The sequence below is a fragment of the Dysidea avara genome, chromosome 1, assembly GCF_963678975.1.
Source record: "Dysidea avara chromosome 1, odDysAvar1.4, whole genome shotgun sequence".
Classification (NCBI taxonomy): domain Eukaryota; kingdom Metazoa; phylum Porifera; class Demospongiae; order Dictyoceratida; family Dysideidae; genus Dysidea; species Dysidea avara.
Window position 1 is genome coordinate 39,378,199 of NC_089272.1, and position 20,592 is coordinate 39,398,790.

General features: G+C 37.2%; 3 protein-coding genes, 1 long non-coding RNA gene and 1 pseudogene across 4 annotated transcripts; 2 read left to right on the top strand and 3 right to left on the bottom strand.

The window, feature by feature from the left end:
• Positions 1-3,961: 3,961 nt before the first annotated feature.
• LOC136250168 (uncharacterized) lies at positions 3,962-17,590 on the top strand. Its single transcript, XR_010698450.1, has 3 exons — positions 3,962-4,064; positions 14,314-14,450; positions 17,341-17,590. It is a non-coding gene; the product is annotated as an uncharacterized lncRNA (long non-coding RNA).
• On the top strand, positions 6,171-7,686 carry LOC136241883 (uncharacterized; annotated as a pseudogene).
• On the bottom strand, positions 8,669-9,555 carry LOC136241892 (uncharacterized). The gene is made up of 4 exons (XM_066033279.1): positions 9,275-9,555; positions 9,118-9,220; positions 8,896-8,969; positions 8,669-8,797 (listed from the first exon to the last, which is right to left on the bottom strand). The coding sequence occupies exons 1-4, from the start codon at positions 9,553-9,555 to the stop codon at positions 8,791-8,793; spliced, it is 465 nt and encodes a 154-aa protein (XP_065889351.1). The 3' UTR covers positions 8,669-8,790.
• LOC136250159 (uncharacterized) lies at positions 10,235-11,024 on the bottom strand. Its single transcript, XM_066042339.1, has 4 exons — positions 10,983-11,024; positions 10,869-10,931; positions 10,387-10,812; positions 10,235-10,329 (listed from the first exon to the last, which is right to left on the bottom strand). Exons 1-4 carry the CDS (start codon positions 11,016-11,018, stop codon positions 10,285-10,287), a joined length of 570 nt encoding a protein of 189 aa, XP_065898411.1. The 5' UTR covers positions 11,019-11,024; the 3' UTR covers positions 10,235-10,284.
• On the bottom strand, positions 11,029-11,979 carry LOC136241901 (uncharacterized). Its single transcript, XM_066033291.1, has 5 exons — positions 11,555-11,979; positions 11,398-11,496; positions 11,260-11,343; positions 11,137-11,208; positions 11,029-11,082 (listed from the first exon to the last, which is right to left on the bottom strand). The coding sequence occupies exons 1-5, from the start codon at positions 11,879-11,881 to the stop codon at positions 11,029-11,031; spliced, it is 636 nt and encodes a 211-aa protein (XP_065889363.1). The 5' UTR covers positions 11,882-11,979.
• Positions 17,591-20,592: the final 3,002 nt, after the last annotated feature.

The window sequence follows — 20,592 nt, forward strand, 5'->3', positions numbered from 1 at the left end:
GTAAACTTCTTCAGCAGTTAGAGCTAATACATAATATGTTTGAACAAGGAGCAATTACCACAGAGCAATTGGAGATATGCAGCGTATCTATTATGAAGCAGCTGGAGAAGTTAGATGATTAAGTGAACTCTGCCATATGGTGATTTTGTGATATATACATGATTTTTTTTTGCAGGTTTAAACTTGTATACATGCAGGTGTACTCAAGTGTTTTATGTTCTTAATTCAGTTAGCTACTGTGGAATGTTGCACTGCACTATATTAAGTGTTTGTGTTCTTTACAGTTAAGTGTGGTACTCAGCATGTTTAATGTAATTTATACAATCTCCAGTAGTTACTGTGGTGAAAGCTAAGGTCACAATTAGGCTGGGGGTGTTAGAAGAATCATAACTATTTCATTTCTCTTTAAAAACTATTTATCTTTGCTAAAGACTTCTTCCAAGGGTTGTAGATCAGGGCTGTAAGGAGATAAAAATCAGACAATTGCTACAGTTTGATAGATGGCCTTGATAACTCTGTTGATGTGATGGATACTGGCATTATCCATTACAACAACTGATCAAGGATTCGATCCATCGAATGGCTGAAGGATGGGTACTAAACAGTTTTGTACAAAATGTAAAAAAGGGTCACCATCCACTGTGCTCTGTACCACATGAATGTTTTCTATGCCACAAGTAGACATAGCTGTGATACCTGAAATTCCTTTCCCTCCAACATTCAGAATGTGATTAACGGGTGTTGTTCCCCGCATATGGTAGCCACAGCGACAATGTCAGTCTCTGCTATCCATTCCTGTTTCGTCAATCCAGACAATATGTCAGCATGCACACTAGCCATTTCTTCTTTAAACTTGCCACGGATTCTTCTGAATGCTTCATAACAACATGGCGTAGCTTTTTATGTCATCATGCTACACTGTATACCAACACGTTGGTAAAGCTCAGTTTGTAGTTGTAGCTCGTCGAGGTATGCATCTGGATGCTCCATTAAGAACTGAACAAGGATCATTTCCTCAAACGAACCCAGTATCACTTCAGGTCCATGACGTTGCTTTGTAGCCCATACACCACCAGTGTTATTGGATCTAGTTAGAATAATTATGCTGAACAGACTTTTCGCTTACAACCAGTAAGCTGGCTATTTCACTGATACTGTATTGTCTGTACTGATACAACATTACAATTCTCCACCTGAGATCTTCGGACAGTGGTAACGGCATTTTCAAATTTCAATAACAATTATTGGTTTCTCATTGGCTCGAATCGCTTCACATGATATTTTTTGCATTTTGCACTCGTGGATAACCAACCTGAAATACACTGTAACACAGTATCTACATACATAATGTGAAGTGGATAATCATCATGCAGTATTTGTGTATCTCTGCCACACAATGAATGCAAGCTACAGTAGTTTTAGTTGCTTCACTGTCTGACATTGTGACTAAAGTGATACCTATCTATACAAAAACAGTCAATTGCAAGCTGTGAAAAAAAGTGTGTGGTCCCCAAAAAAGCCAGGGTGAAAATAGATGATGTGAAATCCAAGGTGGCAGCCAAAGAATGACTGTGATAATGGCAAAAATTTTAATAATGACAATTCAGGTGAATTTGGTGCCTTGGGGGCTGCACCCTTTTTTCACAGCTTGGCTGTTTTTGTATAGATATCACTTATTTTTGTATTTGTATACTCCAAAGCCAGCCTGCAGCCAGCTTTATACTTCTTTTACTTGTCTTTTTCTTTACTGCAGAAAGGAGGAAGACATTAATACCTGAATTCTCTGGATACTTTTATAATGATGCTTTTTTTTACAAAAATTAATACTGTATGAAAATTATCACTTGTCCTCTCTCCTAGAGGTAAACTACCTTGTAGCAGAAATCTCTATATACAAGGTAACTTGTTTGTAGCTGAAGTCTACATGGTGACTTGTTTGTTGCTGAACTCTCTACAGGGTGATTTGTTTGCAGCTGAACTTTCTACAGGGTGACTTGTTTGTAGTTGAACTCTCTACAGGGTGACTTATTTGTAGCTTAACTCTACAGAGTGATTTGTTTGTAGCAGAACTCTCTACAGGTGATTTGTTTGTAGCCGAACTCACTACAGGATAATTTGTTTGTAGCTGAACTATGTACAGGGTGATTTGTAGTTGAACTCTCTACATGGTGACTTGTTTGTAGCTGAACTCTTTACATGGTGACTTGCTCGTAGCTGAATGGTGATTTGATTGTAGCTGAACGTTCTAATAGAGTGACTTATTATGTAGACGAATGTTCTATTAGAGTGACTGCACTATTAGAGCATTTCGATTGTACATATGTTGCACCTAGTTGACTTTTGTAGTGTAACTCAGTGTGTTTTAATCTGATTCCTTGTAAACTACTGAAAGATCACTCTAAAATAGTTATTCTACCTCTCTACCTATTTTCAGCTGATTCCAGTAGCCAGCTTTCCTGGTCGAGGTGGTAAGTCTACAAAACAAAACACATGCGAGTTATTACAATTTTTCTAAAGTGTGCGAGACAAAGAAGAATAATAAGAAAAATACAAAGAAAATAAGACGAACTTTGAAGGCACATATCTTAGTGATGAATGGGTGGATTCACCTCAAATGTGGAATGGGAGATACCCAACCCCAAGGGAGTTTCCACAGCAAAAGTGGTTAATTTCCATCCAGCCATTATCAAGCTACAGATGCATGAAAATGGCATTTTTTGGTTCCTGTAAAATACACACTTGTCTGTTGTGCACCCGCACTGGCTATACTTGGCCGCACAACACACTATCGTGTGTCTCGATACATGTATAAGCAGCTAGCACCAGGAGTGGATCCAGGGTTTGACAAAGGGGGTGTACCATGACCAGGGTATAGGTAGCAACATAATGTGAGGATTCAGTACTTGTGATGCATATTCTAAACTTGGAATAGTAACAATCACACATTGTACCCAGCTTTAAAAGTACAACCATTTCATAGGGTAACTTAATTATTCTGTAAATTTCATTCACATTAGATAGTTTCATGCCCCATCATCACATCACCATGTATTACTATAATTTGCCATGCACATACACTGACTGACATCAGTACAAAGCATTGGCCATCAATCATCTGTTTGCAAATCATCATTATTGTAATTAATAGTTAGTGATCAATTGTATACTGTTGTCGTGATTTGTAACAGTTACTTTGGACTATGGATGAGTCATGCATATAGTAGAGCAGCATAGTGCGATAGTTGTGCAATTTTTAATACAATTATGAAACTTTCCATATAAGTTGTACTCTTTGTGACATAATTTTTTGGATATAGAGCCATCGCATATTTGACCTTTGGTGACCTTTACAGCTGTTTCTGTATTTAATATTCATCGTTTTTGTCTTTATCTCTCTGAGGTATCATTTTGCACAGTTTCAAATTAAAGGTGCTGCTAAAATGTACTACTTGGTTTTTATTTGAAGTCAATAGGTGATTGCATTCCAAAGTTATGATCATTTGTATTAACCATGAAATTCTATTAATTACTTGCCCATTAGTAATTTACACCCCAAGTGCAAAGAATTTTATGACTTACAAAAATCATCATAACTTTGTAGTGGAATGAGTTACAAACTTCAAACAAAAGTCAATGTAGTTCTTAGATCAACACCTTTAATTTGATATCATGTTTTAACAGTGTAAAATAAAGCCTCAGGGAGATAAAGACAAAAATGATTAATTTTCAGTGAAAAAATAGCTCTGAAGGTCACCAAAGGTCAAATCTGCGATGGCTCTATATCAAAAAACATATGTCATGAGGAGCACAATTTGTGTGGAAAGTTTCATAGTTGTATCACAAAGTGCACGAAATGCCCATTTTTTGATGCTGTACTGCTCTTACTACTAGTACTGTATCTAGGCATTAAAAATGTTTAGAATAATGAAGTGATCTGTTTATAAACACATACTGTAAGTTTGTCATCACATGTCTGTATTATTGTGTACAGGGAATAATGAAGTATGAGGGAACTTTTTTGTTACTTTTGTTTTTCCATTTGTTATCATGGGCATCAGCACAGAGTAAGTTCTAGTAGTCTATTTATATGACTAGGTAATCACATTGTATACAAATATTCTGGTGTGCATAATTGTTCTGCAACTATACTGTATCAGTATGATATTGTTTCAGAATGAATGTACGTATATAGCTAATAATTTAGCATGCAGTTGTCTACCACACATGTACATGACTTTCATGCCACACATTTAGCTGCATAATTATGTGACTGGCTAAGCAAAACCTCATTGTTTTGTAAAATTCTGTTCTTGCAAACTTCTATTTTGCTATAAAAACGTAAATAAACTTAGTAAAAATATGCATGCCACATAAAAAATTTACACACATTTTAACTGCGTCAGTACGCAATGACACAAGGCTCAAATCAATAACACCTATACACATCAGATTCACCTGTTCATGGAAAGTAATAAAAATACTCTGTTTCATGTTGGTAAAGTACAGGGCATGTGAGCTGTGGGCGCTTATTACCGTCGTCATTTGTTTATTGGAATGGCCTTCTTCTCTTTGTGCACAATATAGGGAAAGCACTATACCTTGATGGTAGTGCTGAAACGAATAGTAATGTTACTATTCGAATAGTTGTGAACATGACGACCGAATATTCAATTATTCTTTAAGCTTATACTTCTACTGAGTAAGTACTGAAACCTTTTGTTAGGGAGCAAGGTAAAGCCTAAGAGCTATTTCTGTCTTTTCTAAAATAGAATACAGCATAGATACATCACTTCATTCACAATCTTAAGTTTTAAGGCTGGCTTTTCCATCTGAATACAGTGTACAAAGTGCTAACGATTATTCGAATAGTGTATTAACGAATCGAATAGTGTTGTATCAACCGAGTAGTCAAATAACCGAACAATCGTTTCAGCACTACTTGATGGATTAGGCAGTTAATAATGAACAGATTCAGCCAAGTACCATCTTCGTAGCTTATTTTAGTTGTGAGTTATGATTGCCTGTACTTTATTTGTCATGCATATAGCATTAGATGCTGTACGATCAAATGCCTTGCTGTTCCAGCTGTCTACCACAATAGCTTCAAGACTATTCATTGACAACATAAATTGATGAAACTTTGGCAGGCTACTCCTTTTGTAGCTGTAGTTATTAACAGAGAAGCATTAAAATGGATTTTGAGGAATGTGCAGGTTTTTTCTCAGCTGGTCTATATGGATACTTATATGTGATCGAATTTTGAAAAATCACCTATATGGGTGCGCATGAAATAATTAGAATTTTCATGTTTAGTATGTTACTATTATGAGCAGAGGAGAGCTATAAAATTATTTCTAAAATTTTCCAGTAATTTAAGGTATTGAGAATGACTTAAAACCATCAACAAGTAGATTTGCACTATAAAGCTTGTTATTTGGTCATTAAATATTTTAAGTGTCAAATGCGCTCATATGGGGAATTTTCTAAAATTTGGTCACATATTGCTATTTTATGAGCAGAGAATGGCCTAGTTATAGCACAAAATAATGGATGAAGAAAACAGCGGAATGACATGTACAGTTGCTAGGGTAGGACCTCACAAAGCCCTAAATGCTACACATAATATATGTACAGACCACGTCTGACCCATCCACATGCACCTGTACCTCAAAAGCATACGTAACTTCAGGTTGTCACAGACCATATGCTCCAACAAACCTAGACCAGTATATTAAAGCACCCTACACTAAATGATGGGGTACTAAGTACTGAATGGATATAATTACATGTGTAGCTAAATTTTGCAGTAATATCCCATGTAAATTAATGTTGTGACACGAGCATGGCAAACTTTTGTTCAGGAAAACATGTTAAAGTGCAGCTGCATGTTAGTCTCGTGCCCAGACGGTTTTTTTTTTCTTTTGTGTGGGGGCGGGGAAAAAAAGGGTCTGTTGGATCTCCAATAGCGGTTTTGTGCAACCAAACTCCCAAAATCCGGGAGTGTTAAATTGGTGTTGAATTGGAACAAAGGCCAACTAACGAAGTGAGAATGAAGCGAAGCGGCGCACGTGCGTTTGGAGTACCAGCTGGTGCTAGCATTGTTCTTTTGTTTGCCTATTATTGATTATCTAGCTACTTCTTTCCGTGTCTACAGGTGACAGCTGGCAGCTATGGACCTACAAGAAGCAATACATCAAGCTTCTAGTGACATTGGGCTAAGTCTGAAGCAAAAACAATTGGAAGCAGTGGTGAAGTTTTGTTCTGGAAACGATGTGTTCGTTTCCCTTCCTACCGGGGATGGAAAATCGATCATCTATGCTATTTTACCCAGTGTATTTGATAAAACTTGAGGTAGGTGAACCGGTCGCTGGTATCAATAATGAATTTACTGTTTACTCAATTCCACAGGCAGAAAAGGAAGTATAATGGTGTGCATTTCCCCTTTATCTGCTATTATGATGGATCAAACAGCAAAGTTTCAGTCTGCAGGTTTGAACGTTGACTTTGTTGGTGAATCACAAATGGATAAAGCAGCATGCGAATGGGTAGTGAAGGGAGAAACCCAGCTGGTGTATATTAGTCCAGAAAATATTATATGCAATCCTAAATATCGTCAGATGCTTTTGTCACCAGTGTATAAGGAGAACTTGATTGGTATAGCAGTGGATGAAGCTCATTGTGTTAAGACTTGGTAGGTATACACTTAGGCACACTCCAGTTTGAATTTAATTATTTTTATCTAGGGGTGATGATTTCCGTACTGCATTTGCCATGATTGGAGAGCTACGAAGCATTATTCCAGATCATGTCTGTATCTTGGCGCTGACAGCTACAGCTACTCACCCTACTTTACAAGCTGTGAAGGATCGTTTGTGCCTACGGAATCCAATCGTTGTTGGCTTATCACCAAATAGACCAAATATTTTTTTTCTTTCTGTCATACCTGCCATGAAACTGGATGAGTTGAGTGCAGTGATAGCAGGTGATTTAATAAAGATGAAAATGAATTATCCTAAAACTATAGTATTTTGTCGTACGTATCGGGATTGTTCTGACTTGTATGCAAGGCTGCTATGCTATCTAGGCGATGACAAAACTGAACCAGCAGGATATCCCAATTTCCTGCAATTCCGTTTGCTAACTATGTACACCAGAGCTTCAACTGTGGCAATGAAACAGGCTGTATTGTCTGTGTTTACAAAGCAAGGATCAAAATTACGAATAGTGATAGCCACTACAGCATTCAGCATGGGCATTGATTGCCCTGATGTTCACCGGATCATTCATTGGGGATCACCTTGTGACCCTGAATACTACCTACAAGAGATTGGAAGGGCAGGGCGTGATAGTGAATTGTCACGTGCTTTATTAATATGTGGAAGAAAAGGCGGCCGCCACATGCAACAGTCCATGAAGGCATATTATGAGAACAGCAGCAGCTGTCGTCGGTGTAATTTATTCCAATCATTTATACTTTTTGATGAACCAGACTGTATAAAATGCAAGTGTTGTGACATTTGTAGTACTTTATGTGACTGTGAAGAATGTTCAAAGCAATAGGTAGCATTGTACAGGAATGAAATAATGTAACTGTATGTTGAAACATTGCATGTTAAATTAAATTGTATGCATCAAGTTTTGATAAAATCCATGGTTTTAAATGTCCAGATGGACACTGCTGTAAAATTCGACCAATATTTGAAAATGACCGGTGTTTTCTCCTTTGCTTAATGTCAAAAACATCTACTTCTTTGAGAACATCCACTATCAACTTGACGTCTTTTTCTAGAGAGGGCTTGTTGTGATTGCCAGATTCAGGTGAAACCTTGTTCTGATCTTCAAATAAATCGCACAGTTCATTTAGCAAGCCAATAAACCTTGCAGCACGATTGACAGCATTGACAGGGTAGATACTATTACTACTGCCCGATGCATTGGAGTTTAACTTTGTTATCAGCCCCTTAAGACGTTTATTGAGGTGGTCTAAGTGGAGGTCACATGGTATATTACAACCTTGCTTTCCAGATGTGTTAATAAAACGAGACCACTTCATCATCTGTGCTGCTTTGCGATCTGACAACAAAAAGTGGTACTGAACTAGTAGTGTTACAGCCTCTTTGCAATAGTTTCTGTGACCCTTTGCCCGAAAAATCACTAATAAAAATTTCCAGCACAGGAGGACCCTGTCTCCATCTGCTTCCAGTATGGAGTCATCAAAGGAATGCCAAATAATGGCCACTGTTAGTAACTCTGTGCCATACAGGTGAATTTTATCATTCTGTGAATTCTTTTTGTCTGGATCAAAATTTGTGAACTTACGAAGTGTGGCTCTTGCAAGGTCTTGGACAGTGTCATACTGCTTTTTCTCCATAAGTTTGTTTCCTGCAGCAACAACATGAGCATGCAACACTATGAGAAGGAAGTCCTCGCATCCCTTCATATTCTTCTCAGGGTCAACGGAAGTTGCTACATTTAAGAGCACTTTAAATTGTGATAATGTACCTTTCTCTGTGCTGGAAGCCTGAGTAAAAAGTGCTTCCAAATAACCTGCAAGTTTAAAGCAAGAAATTCAGCTCATTTAGCAGACTGTAATCCAATTACCAAAAATGTGCAAGCACTGCAGCAGTGTGTACTGTGTAGTGAATAATGTACTATATATATACCTTAAGTAAGCATTGTTTGGCATGCCAATCCTCTACCACTGGTAGCAAGCCCTGTAAACGCTCTCGGCGTGTTTGGTGGTCCCTTCTAGCAGCAATGCTGCCTCTTGCCCTAGCTGTTGTCAATTGATCACCCCCTAGTAAAATTTGGTGAAAAACTTCATCATCATACTCAAAATCAGATTCATCATGGAATAGTGGAGATAGTTCTGTCACATGCCTGGACGGCACATACTTGTGAATTTCATCCATTATTTCACACATTTCCTCAATTCTATTTTCGTTTCTCTTCAACACTCCAAGTGGTACCTACACAAAAAGCAAACTACATACACGGCACTATTAATACAAATGTATAGCATATTAAATATCTATTAGGTAGTCTTTTGCTTTTCTAAAAATTACAACAATGTCCACTTTATGTATTAATACTTCAGTAACTATTACATATCCTAACCACTTTCGACTTCATTGACATCTCCTCGATGAACTTGCTTGGTATGTGAGCCAGCACATCTTTCTTTTGTGTAGAAAAGACTTTTATGTGTTGAACCAAAATTCTGCAATTATAAAAATATTAACAACCACATACATTACAATAAACTATTGCATACCTACTCAGCAATACAACTGCATCACCTAAAAATGACTTGGTGTCTTCCTTGCTTATTAGTAGCTTGTCAATTTCAATAATGGAAGATGGTGCAATGTCAGAATATGATGATAAATCTTGCACTGCGTACATATGAAATGCATGCATGGAATTAGTTGAATTGCTATGACGTTGAAATGATGGGTGATAGTTCCTATCTATGTTGTCTCCAACAATTTTGAAACCAGGCCAATTGGTGTTTACAGTACCATTCTGTTGTGTGGATCCTCTGTCCTGTCGCATTTCAGACCCCAAATGTAATATTCTCCTGTGGATCAGATGTAGTATCTGGTGGCTGTGGTGGACTATCCTGTGGATTCGATGTACTACCAGGTAGCTGTAGTAGTGTACCATCCTGTTGTTGTGATGTAGTATCCCGTAGCTGTGATATACTACAATGTGGCTGCCATGGCTGTGGTGTACTACCCCGCGGCTGTCGTGTACTACTCTGTGACTGTGGTGTACTACTCCGTGGCTGTGGTGTACTACCCCGTGGCTGTGGTGTACTACCCTGTGGCTGTGGTGTACTATCCTGTGGCTGTGGTGTGCTACCCCGTGGCTGAAATGGCTGTGATGTACCATCCCGTTGCTCAGATATACCATCTTTTAGTTCCACTAGTAGTTCTGGTCTGGGTTGTGTTGGTGTATTATCTTGTAGCAACTCTAGAATACTGGTTGTCAACAACAAAGGGTTACATATTGGTCGATCTGCTTCAGAATCATTAGATGTATTAATAGGGCTATATGATGGACTGGCAAAAGAGTTCTCACTACTGGAAGCTGAATCAGACAAGTTGGGGAAAAATTGGTCTGCAGTAATGCAATTCTATGAAAGACATTAATAATAAAATATTAAAGAATGAAATTATTAATTACCTGTGTTGAAGGAACGTATTGCATTAACTGATTTTTCCACTACAATGGTATTTTATCATAATGTGCTACAATTCTGTCTATGGTATCAAGGGTGGCCTAATATGACTGACACAGCATTAATGGTTGCAAACACCTGTATACCTATATATACAATTACAAACATATTATTGTACTAGCACATTCATGGTAAGTACACACCTTCTTTGAAGCTCCATTAGCATAGAAAAAAGTGGATAACGTTCTTTGAAGAAAAGCCAATGATTGATTTCGTTTCTTCAAAAGCATGCATCCAACTACACAGTTCACAAGGATATCTTCTTTAGTTTGAAAAGACTCCAAAAATGATGTGAACATAGGCATGTGTAGTTTTAAATCACCCCAGATAGCATCCCAAGAAAACATCTGAATGGTTTCTCCATCACATTTTATTATAGTTTTGAGATTGGTAGAACTCATATGGCTAAATTCACTTTTAATACCACTCCCTATTACAGACAAGATATTATCAGGATGAGAATCCACAACAGATTTGGTAAAGGATGGATAACTCTGTCTAGCATACCGCTTTGCAGCCAATTTCCTCTTTGGAGTTTTAATCTTGTATTTCCTATCACCAACATTTATCTACACATAATCAATTATTATAATGCATATACAATATATAGTACGTGTAAGCTTACAGAAACTTCCTCAGATGTTGTAGAGACAATGGACATCATAGGTTGACTGGTAACTGTTGTTGTCTACAAAATAAATCTCACTTCATGTATTAATGCTATTAAATAAATACTCACAGTAAATCCACTGTACACTGCAGGTAAACTTGACATCACTGATGAGCTAGTAACTGTCATTAGCTAGTGAACCAGTAACTGTCGTTGGAACTGTTGTTGGCTAAAGAACATATAGTTCATCTTGCTTTATGTATCTACATTTGATTGAACTTACAGCAAGTGATTGAGAAATACTACAGACTGCAGGAAAACGTGACATCACAGAAGAATCAGTAACTGTCATGGGCTAAAAAGGTCTCATTTGATGTTTTGATTTATTTTTTTTTTAAAAACTCACATTAAATGACGGAAGCCCACTGTACATTGCAGGGAAAGTAAACATTATAGGTGAACCAGTAACTGTCGTTGGAACTGTTGTCGGCTAAAGAACATAAAGTTAATCTTACTTTATGTATCTACATCAAATCAAACTTACAGCAAGTGATGGAAAACCACTACACACTCTAGAAAAACTGGACATCATTGAACTTCCACCATCTGAAGTTGCTCTGTGATCGGTGCAACGTCTTATACTCTATAATATCATTAAACACATCACATACAGGTTTCATGCTCAAACGTTAGCTACTCACACTACGAATGTTCTGTTGCTGTGATGCATGTGTTCGCTTGCGAGATGATGCCATTGCCTGTAAATTGCGAATGAAAGATGATACTTTAGCTCTGATTTGTTTAATTTCATTCTCAAATCTTATCAAATCTTTTAGTTTCTGCATACACTCGTAGCATAATGTTGAATCCATACTAAAATTCTCCAGTCCCCCACAGCCTTCTTGTGTAAAGCATTCTTTTAACTTTTGCACTTCTGCTTGGCACTTTCCACCAAACACTTTCTTCTGACGAGATTTTCCTTTTGCATTCACTAAACTTGCAAGGCATAAGCAGCAACATTTCTCCATCTAGACTATTGAGTCTCTGAAAGATAACTGAACGGTTAACCCACACCCGCGCCACCAGAAGAGTCTATACTGAGAGTGTTACTGTTCGGCCACTGTTCAGTCCGGCACAGACAGAGCCTCACTAGCCGAACGCGGTTCGTACGTGCGCCGCTTCGCTTCACTCTCACTTCGTTAGTTGGCCTTCGTTCAAATTCAACACCAATTTAACACTCTCGGATTTTGGGAGTTCGGTTGCACAAAACCGCTATTGGAGATCCACCAGACCCTTTTTTTCTCGCCCCCACACAAAAGAAAAAAAAGCGGTCTGGGCACGAGACTAGCTGCATGTATAGATATAAGATAAATAAAATTGGGAAGATAGTATGTACGTAACTGCACTAGCAGCAATAGGAACGTTAATAAAGAATCTGTCTTCTTGCTATTATCAGCGTTGAAACCGGGTCGGGTCAACCGGGTCACATTTTCTCCGGGTCATCTGGGTCAGACCCGGTTTACAAATTATCCGGGTCTGACCTGGATTGGATCACGGATCACGTGAGAAACAAAATATTTCGTTGATGACATGGAAACTTATAAACGCTAGTCGCGTAGCTCTGTTGTGAGCCACGCCCACTTATCGCATTACAAACATACGCTCAGCCACACCCATTTATTAGTAAATGCAGTCTGTAGCATGAACCTGTGTCCGCTGCTGTTTGCAAGCTTACGTGGAGCCACGCCCACTAATCGATTATTGTACGAGTTGCATATAGTCTAGTCTTACAGCAGGATAAGTACTTTTGTGAGCCACACCCACTTTAATATATCGGGTAATTGTAATACTGGGTATGCACAAAGCCACGCCCAATTTTTGTCTGTAAACTCACAGTAGCTATGTAGAACCAAACGCACTGACTGATTTTAAATTATAACTTACTGGCTTAGTTATCACATAGCTGCTCGTTTACTCAACACAAATCACAGGGGCGGATCTAGGATTTATAAAAGGGGGGGGGGGGGGGGGGCTAACTCAAGGTACTAATCTCTTGGGTAGAGGTGTGCGAAGCATGCTGGAACTAGGGGGGTCTGGGGGCATGCCCCCCCCCCCCCCCCCCCCCCCCAAGAAAAATTTTGAAAAATAGATGCTAAAATACTGCAATTTGGAGACATTTCCACATAAAATTCATATCTAGATATTTTATATACTGCCTTAGATTATAGGTATGGCTCTCTGAAGCATTTTGCTAATGGAAAAGTTTGGGTAGTTACAGACAACCAAGTACATGATGCACCCCTCTCACAATTGCACAACACTGAATAGGTGCTTGTTAGAATAATAATGTTGAAAGTGGAAAATTTTGAAATTTGAACAATACAAGATTGAATCTGAGAGCATTTTCAATGGAAATTGTGTACCTGAATTAAGTATTGCCATACATATTAACTACAAAAGTAAATGCATGAATGAAGCCCTTTAAACAGACTAATGCACTTCATTGTATGTATAAGTGCAGGCAGATTTGGAAAAATTCCATAACAGAACCAACTACATGTTTCCAGTAAATGTTCTATTAGAGTAATTAGCTGACTGCTCTATTAGAGTAGCTCGATCTTGTACACCTCCAATGTTGATTCGGGTCCTTGTTGCATAAGCTTTAGCATAAATCCACTGATAATACCTTGGAAAAATGTTTATAAGGTGGTTTTATGAGTATTTGTATTATTAGTGATCATATAATTATGCTAAGACAAAATTTCATTATAATACTCAGCATATTGATCAAGTAAAGCCTAAATATGAAGGTGGGGGGGGGGGGCTTCAGCCCCCAAAGCCCCCCCCCCCCGGATCCGCCCCTGAATCAAACGCTCAAAACATAGTCTCGCTCGCTCGAGACTACCCGAAACATAGCTCTTATCGCACGCCTCGGCTTTAATTATAATCCAGGTCACATCCGCGCCAAATCCGGGTCAGTGGGTCATCCAGGTCAGCAGTAGTGACCCGGTTTCAACGCTGCTATATATATTATTAAGCTACAGTATAGTCTAACTTGTAATTCCACCACTGAATGTACCGTAACAGTTGTAAACAACACCTACCATAAATCAAACAGCTGTATCTACCCATATATACCAGCATAAAAAATCACTTTCCCTTAAATAAACCAGAAGGAATTATGCTATAGTCTCAGTATGGCATGAAAGTCATATGCACACATTAAAAACCGGCAGTGATGACAAACAGTTAGTCAGCTACTCAAATATTTCCACTGGACTGTTTCTGTAATGTAAACATGGCACTATTACTGTATACAGCAGTTCTTTCAGTAGTACAAGGTACAGTAGGTGTGGTACTGGTATACTGTAAGTGAAGTTATGGCCATTAATAATCAGTACATAAGTTTATTGTTACATGTCTTTGAGGATATGTACATGTTTTACTAGTTATTTTACAGAGAATGGTGATGGCAGAGGAACTTCAACAACAGCAATACTTGGTGGAGTTATAGTGGAATTGTTGTGAATATCTTCCTGTGGATAATTATGATGGTAGTGGTCATCCTTATAAAGAAGAGGACTAAAGTAAAAAAAGGTAGGCGTACCAGATCCCACTTACCTGTGTTATGTAATTACCATACACCTCTTGTTTTGCAAATGACATAGATATGTATGGTGTTATTCTATGTATTGCCATCTATACTTAGCGGTTTTCTATCCAAAACTTTTGACATTATTATATGCAGTCTACTTATTAAACTCACTACACTACAACAGGAGGTCTTTGTTTCTCTATACCTACCATGATGCCAACCAAATTTAACATTGATCTCTTGGCAGTTGCAATGTTTAAAGTATAGTAGCTGAACTTCAAACAATCACTTGCAACTGCAACTGGATTGCACACACATTTTCTTATATCTCATGAAGTAAGGTTACCTTTGTTTTCCTACATTAATAAATAGATAAATATACAGATTAATAAAGCACTTCACCATAGTGGTGATAGCTACTGTAATTTGCTTCATTTTCATTTAAATGGTGTAAAAAAATTTTAGTCACTTAACATGACTGCTCTATTAGAGTATCTCAAAGTGCAGCAGTACTATCTACTGTGGTAAAAAATTGCATAGCCATGTTGTTTAATGCTTGTGGCTATTCATAGTTGAAAGCCAATATATTAATAAGGCAGTGATTCACTTCGTTAGTTAATGTTTGCAAACGTGGCCAGTAGCTGGTAGTTGTGTAAAAATATAACAATGAAAAAAAGTGAATTACATCATTATGTATGCCACTCACTGCATATCCAGCTATGCAGCTATGCAGCTAAGCAGTATTGGTGTACATGGGTGCAGTTATATAGCTGTGTATTTATCCTTGTAGAATGCAGTGTACAGTGAAAAAGTCGTCTGCACCCTTGCGCCACATAATTTATGACAATGTAACTTTTTCCTTCGTCATTGTCATGTAGCTGTATGCTAAAATCTGTTGAACTTTTCAGTATTCAGAGTTTGTCAACTGCTGTGGATTTCATACTTGGACTCGTGTGTAATACTGACTGGAAAAGTACTATGGTTGCTGCAGTATAATAATGTAGATGTACATACTGTAGCAATTGTACAGATATTTAGTAGTTCTACAACGGCGCGAGTTCATTTATATCAGGCAGAGCATGAGTGCATGTTGGATAAGTTATGTACCACTCACCTAGTACCTGGAGAAGGTCTTACAGGACAGCTGTATCTGTTATAAAGGCCAGGTTTTCAACATCAATCACATGTGGGTGATTGGGCTGAATATTGTAGTGACATTTGCACTACAGTAACTCAGCCACCTAAAATATTACATTTGACCAATACTAGTACACAGGGCTTTATATGGACTATAGCTAGTACTCAATTGCATCCACTGTTTGGTTCTACCATGCTCAGCATAAGCAATCACTCAATCGCCCGTGATTCTCTCTAGTGCAAAAAGCAGCCAATAGACTGTTTGAGTAAACAAAACTTATGTAACTACTAAACACTACTAGTCTCTTTCTAATTCTTACTATCCAAGGAAAAAACTGGTTGCCACAATAGGGGAGTTTGGTATAAGCATCTGGGAATGCAATTTCAGAATTATTGTGCAACCAATGGATGCTCTGAAGGCCCATAAAAATGTGTTGAAGCCATTGGGAAATGATGATAATTGACAATAAAACTCTGTTGCTTACAAAGTATACGGTATGTTCCAATTTTCTGTAGAACTACATTGATTTTCTTTTCATTTCTTGGTTGTCTGCTGTTAATAGGATAAAGGGTTAGCGAGTTATGGAGCTGTAAAGTTCAAGAATTTACAAGAAAACTACTCAGAACTTATTGGCAAAGCTTGTTAATAGATAATTGCATTGGTTCCATGGAATATGAATGCTACAATCGACCAGACAGGCTGACAAACAAACATGATGTTTAGAGTGCCTGTAAACACTATCCAGGTGATCCTGATGCTTGTTCTTTTGTTGTTCTTCGATCAAAACAAAGAAACTAAGAATCTGTTTGCATTCCTGGATACCAGAACACTTTTTCTCCAGGTGTTTTCAACTTCAGCAGCTTTTAACTAGCCAACCACATAACCTATGATGAGCAGACAGCCACCAAAATGTGTAGATATCAATGTAGTTTCTAGTGCTGTTTACAGGAGTGGTGTGTCTCCTTTTCTTTCTGTATAACAATGGTTTTAGAATTCATGGTCATCTGTTTCCCAATGGTTTCTGTACATTTTGTTGGCTAACCAGTGGTTGCACAACAGCAATTAACAGAACAATTAAAATATTTCTGCTTATGCTAAACTCCTTTATTGAATGTAATTGTGAGGATTATTCAAAATAAAACAACTCAGTGTTGAAAATGGACTACAATTTAATCTGGGTCCAGATAGAATCAGACTTGTAAGGTATTATTTTGATATACGTACATATAGACTACGAGTTGCACCTAACATGTTGGCATTTGTGATCACCATTGGCTGCTTTGAATTAGCTGCTAAACATTTGGTATGGTAACATTTTGTGATATTGTGGCCCCACAACTGACCTTTGAATGTTAGGCTATAAAAGAGTTATTGTGAACTATGAAGTGTCTTTCCATCTGTTCAGAGAGGTGTTGTAGCAGTCTAGGCTGCTGGCACTTGTACAAAACTGCAGGCAGCGCAATATGTTGTTTATCGGTCTACGTATTTATCTGTACTTGCTTCAGTGCCATATACAAACTATGTGCCTTCAAACTGCCCACACAAAGTGGTACATAATGGGTTGAGCAACTTGCAATTTCTGTTTAAAATTGGACATACTGTCATTTTTGCACCCTTATCCTCCTCTGGTAGTGTGTAGACAGAGATTCACATAATGGGTACAATGTTTCTATGTGATTACATTGATACATACATGTTAAATTCATACTATAAGAAGTTATGCTGTAGTATTTCAATATTATTTCACATTTTAGGATAGCTACAAGACATCAAAATGGACAAAGACAAAATGATTTTCAACTGTACTATTTATCTGCAATTAACATTTGATTTTTATCTAGTTAGACCAGTATGCATGTTTTGTCTAGCTCTATACCATAAAAACGTATCAGGTACATGTATCTACTGTAACAAAGTAATGCATACACTCATGTAGTTGATGTTATAGAACTGACGTCTAATATATAATTGAATTGTTTATTGTGGTGATAACCTAGAAGAGAATGCAGGGTATTAATACTACAGTTGTAAGACGTAAATTATAATCTTGCTACTATATTAAATATACATTATGCAAATAATTGTGAACACACATGCATAATACTGATGCTTGGAGTGACATATGTATACATAGGTTTGAACAAGTGCAATAATAGCATACTGTACCTATAATGTATATGCACCAATACGGTATTTTTAAATTTATTTATTAAGGCTTTACAGCACAAGTGCTGAAGGTCTATAGGACACCTTGTCCTACAGCCTGTTTAGAGCTGTTACAGAAAGCATGTTTGAAAAGGTGGAGAAAGGAGAGAAAAAAATCCATGACTGGACATGGGCAGCCTCAAACCTGTAGCCATCTGATTAATGCTTGAACACTTACAGGAGTCTGCCAGTATGTACACATATAGCACCATATCCATGAAAATAAGTGGGTGGGTGGAAAATTTTGTACAGCTAGCTTATAGACTATTCAATCATGGCACATCACATGCCCCAAAAACCTGTTAAACTAAGTCATGAACTACATAATAATTGATGATCTGATCATCACTGCATTACATGTAACAGTTTATAATATCTAGGTTCATATGAATCATATCCTACACGTGCACCAAATGTTAACTTCAATTTATTGTGATGCAATAAATAGGGGTGTAGGTTTCTAAGGGTTTCAGGAAATTTTTCTTTGAAATTTTGACTCCAATGCACTGAGTTTTGGACAGCACAAAAGTGAAGTGTCTGTGTAATGATAACAGCATGCAGTAAAGCACAAGAGTTCATTGTAACATAAAGCTTACATTCATTTGTCATGATCAGGTGGGACATGAGCCTTTTTGAGATACTCTAATAGAGCAGTCAAGTAAACTCTAATAGAGTGTTAAATCCTTGTATTAACAGGATTGCTAATGAGAGAAGGAATTTATATCGTTGGGAATGATGCAACATATTAAAATTCAGGGTTATGGGTGATACACAATTGAGCATATTAGTTTATACAGTTGGATCACAGTTATCCGAACCCCTTGGGACCAGGGGTGGTCCATAAGTCTGAATCTCTGAAACTGTATAAATAACAGCAAAATAGCATAAAGAAAATTTTATCAATATTTTCAACTCCTCTAATAGAACAATCACTACTCTAATAGAGCAGTCATTTCCGTAGTTCGGTTAACCGAGAATCCGGATAAGTGGGGTCTGGATAACTGAGGTTCCACTGTACTGCTGTGTAGTACAATACTACTGCAGTTGTAGCTCACCTGCATACTCACATCATTATACTTGTAGGATGACATAAGGAAACCTCATGCTCTTTAAAAGTGACACCACCATGCATGCTACATGAGTGTGTTTTATGCTTGGTCTTTGTTCCACTAAACATTTAATGTGGAAACAGTTCTTGCACATAGGGCAGGTATCATTGCATGCTATACTATATAAACACAATTGAAGCTATCTGCATGCTCATGCTCATGCTAGATAATGAGTAGATTTTGTTATTATATCAGTGAAAAATACATGCCATGGAAAAAGATCAATGTAACTACTCTATTTGCATAGTCTCACATACCAACACCACAACTATTCCACAAAATGATGAGCTGTAACCTACCAGTTAAGCAGTCATGTACTTAAAAGGTGACACTATAGCTATAGCTATAATTATTATGGTTTTTCAATAAAACTTTAAACAAAAGCTGTGAAATTAGAATCATATATTGTAGGCTACCAAGTGAAACAATCTTCTGCACTATGCTCCACATGAAGATTCTGTAAAGGAACTTGATTCCAAATGTTCATACATGTGATGACTACAAATCACACCACCCTAAGTCTAAGAGAGTTAATCCATGAGCACTCATGACAAGATTTTGTATTAAAGGCGTGCGCATGCGCCTAACTGTATAATACATGTCAATAATAAAAATATATTTTGTACCTATATAGCATATTAAGCAATCACAAGTACCCATATCACAACTTACCTGAGTGCTTTGAAAGTTGTGATACATACATAAGTGACCAGATTTTGGAAACTTATGAAATACATGGAAATCTACAATTATATTATTATGTCACCACTAAAGCACTATGCACCTGTTAAAATATTTCATAGAATTTCTTGTAATTCAGGGTACTGACTACTGATTTAATCACTGTAAAGCTGAGAAGAAGTTGCAATATCTCATTTCCAGTTATAGAATGTGACTGTTGTGACATTAAGGCTGATTTTCCAAAATCTGGTCAGATATACATACGTATAGTACATGCAATCAGGAAGCTCTGTAGTCATAATATACGTAAGAACTTCCAAAAGTTTAAATTTCAGTTTTTTTTGTTTGTTTATAACTTCATATCTACGCCACATATCTTAATTCTTTTGTGCACTTTTATCCTTATGTGTCTTCACCTATTTGTACACAAGTTACCATGGCAACATCCACAAATATGCCATGATTAAGTATAATTAAGAGTATCTAGCTATATATACATAATACTGTTAGAGTTTGACAATTATATAGATGAAAGCTCTCATTCGGCCTGACAACATAGTACCATTTTTTTATTAAAAGCAAGTTAAGGCCTTTGTTACAGAAGTTAACTCACTGCTTGAAGTTTCTTAGTTTACTAGAGTGGTATATCCCCAGTATATGGAACAGTTAATTGTATGTTATTTTAGTAGTTTTTCAGTAAACCTGCATTCACTGATGTTTTACTGAGAGTTTAAAACTTAGTAAAACAATTAAGTTCCATTTACTTAAAGTTACTGATGTTTTACTATCAGTATAACTGGGTACAACTACAGTAAAGCAGCTTAACAGATTAGTAAACTAAGAACCTTCAAGCAGTGACTGTTATTGAAGTTAACTGTTGAAAAGTGCTGCATTGATAATAGTGCAGCACTTTTAGGCATGAGGCTATTATGCTCCAAAAATTGAGCATTATGCTTTTGAGTAATGCTCAAGAAATCACCTATTATGCTTTTGAGAATTTCCCATTATTCC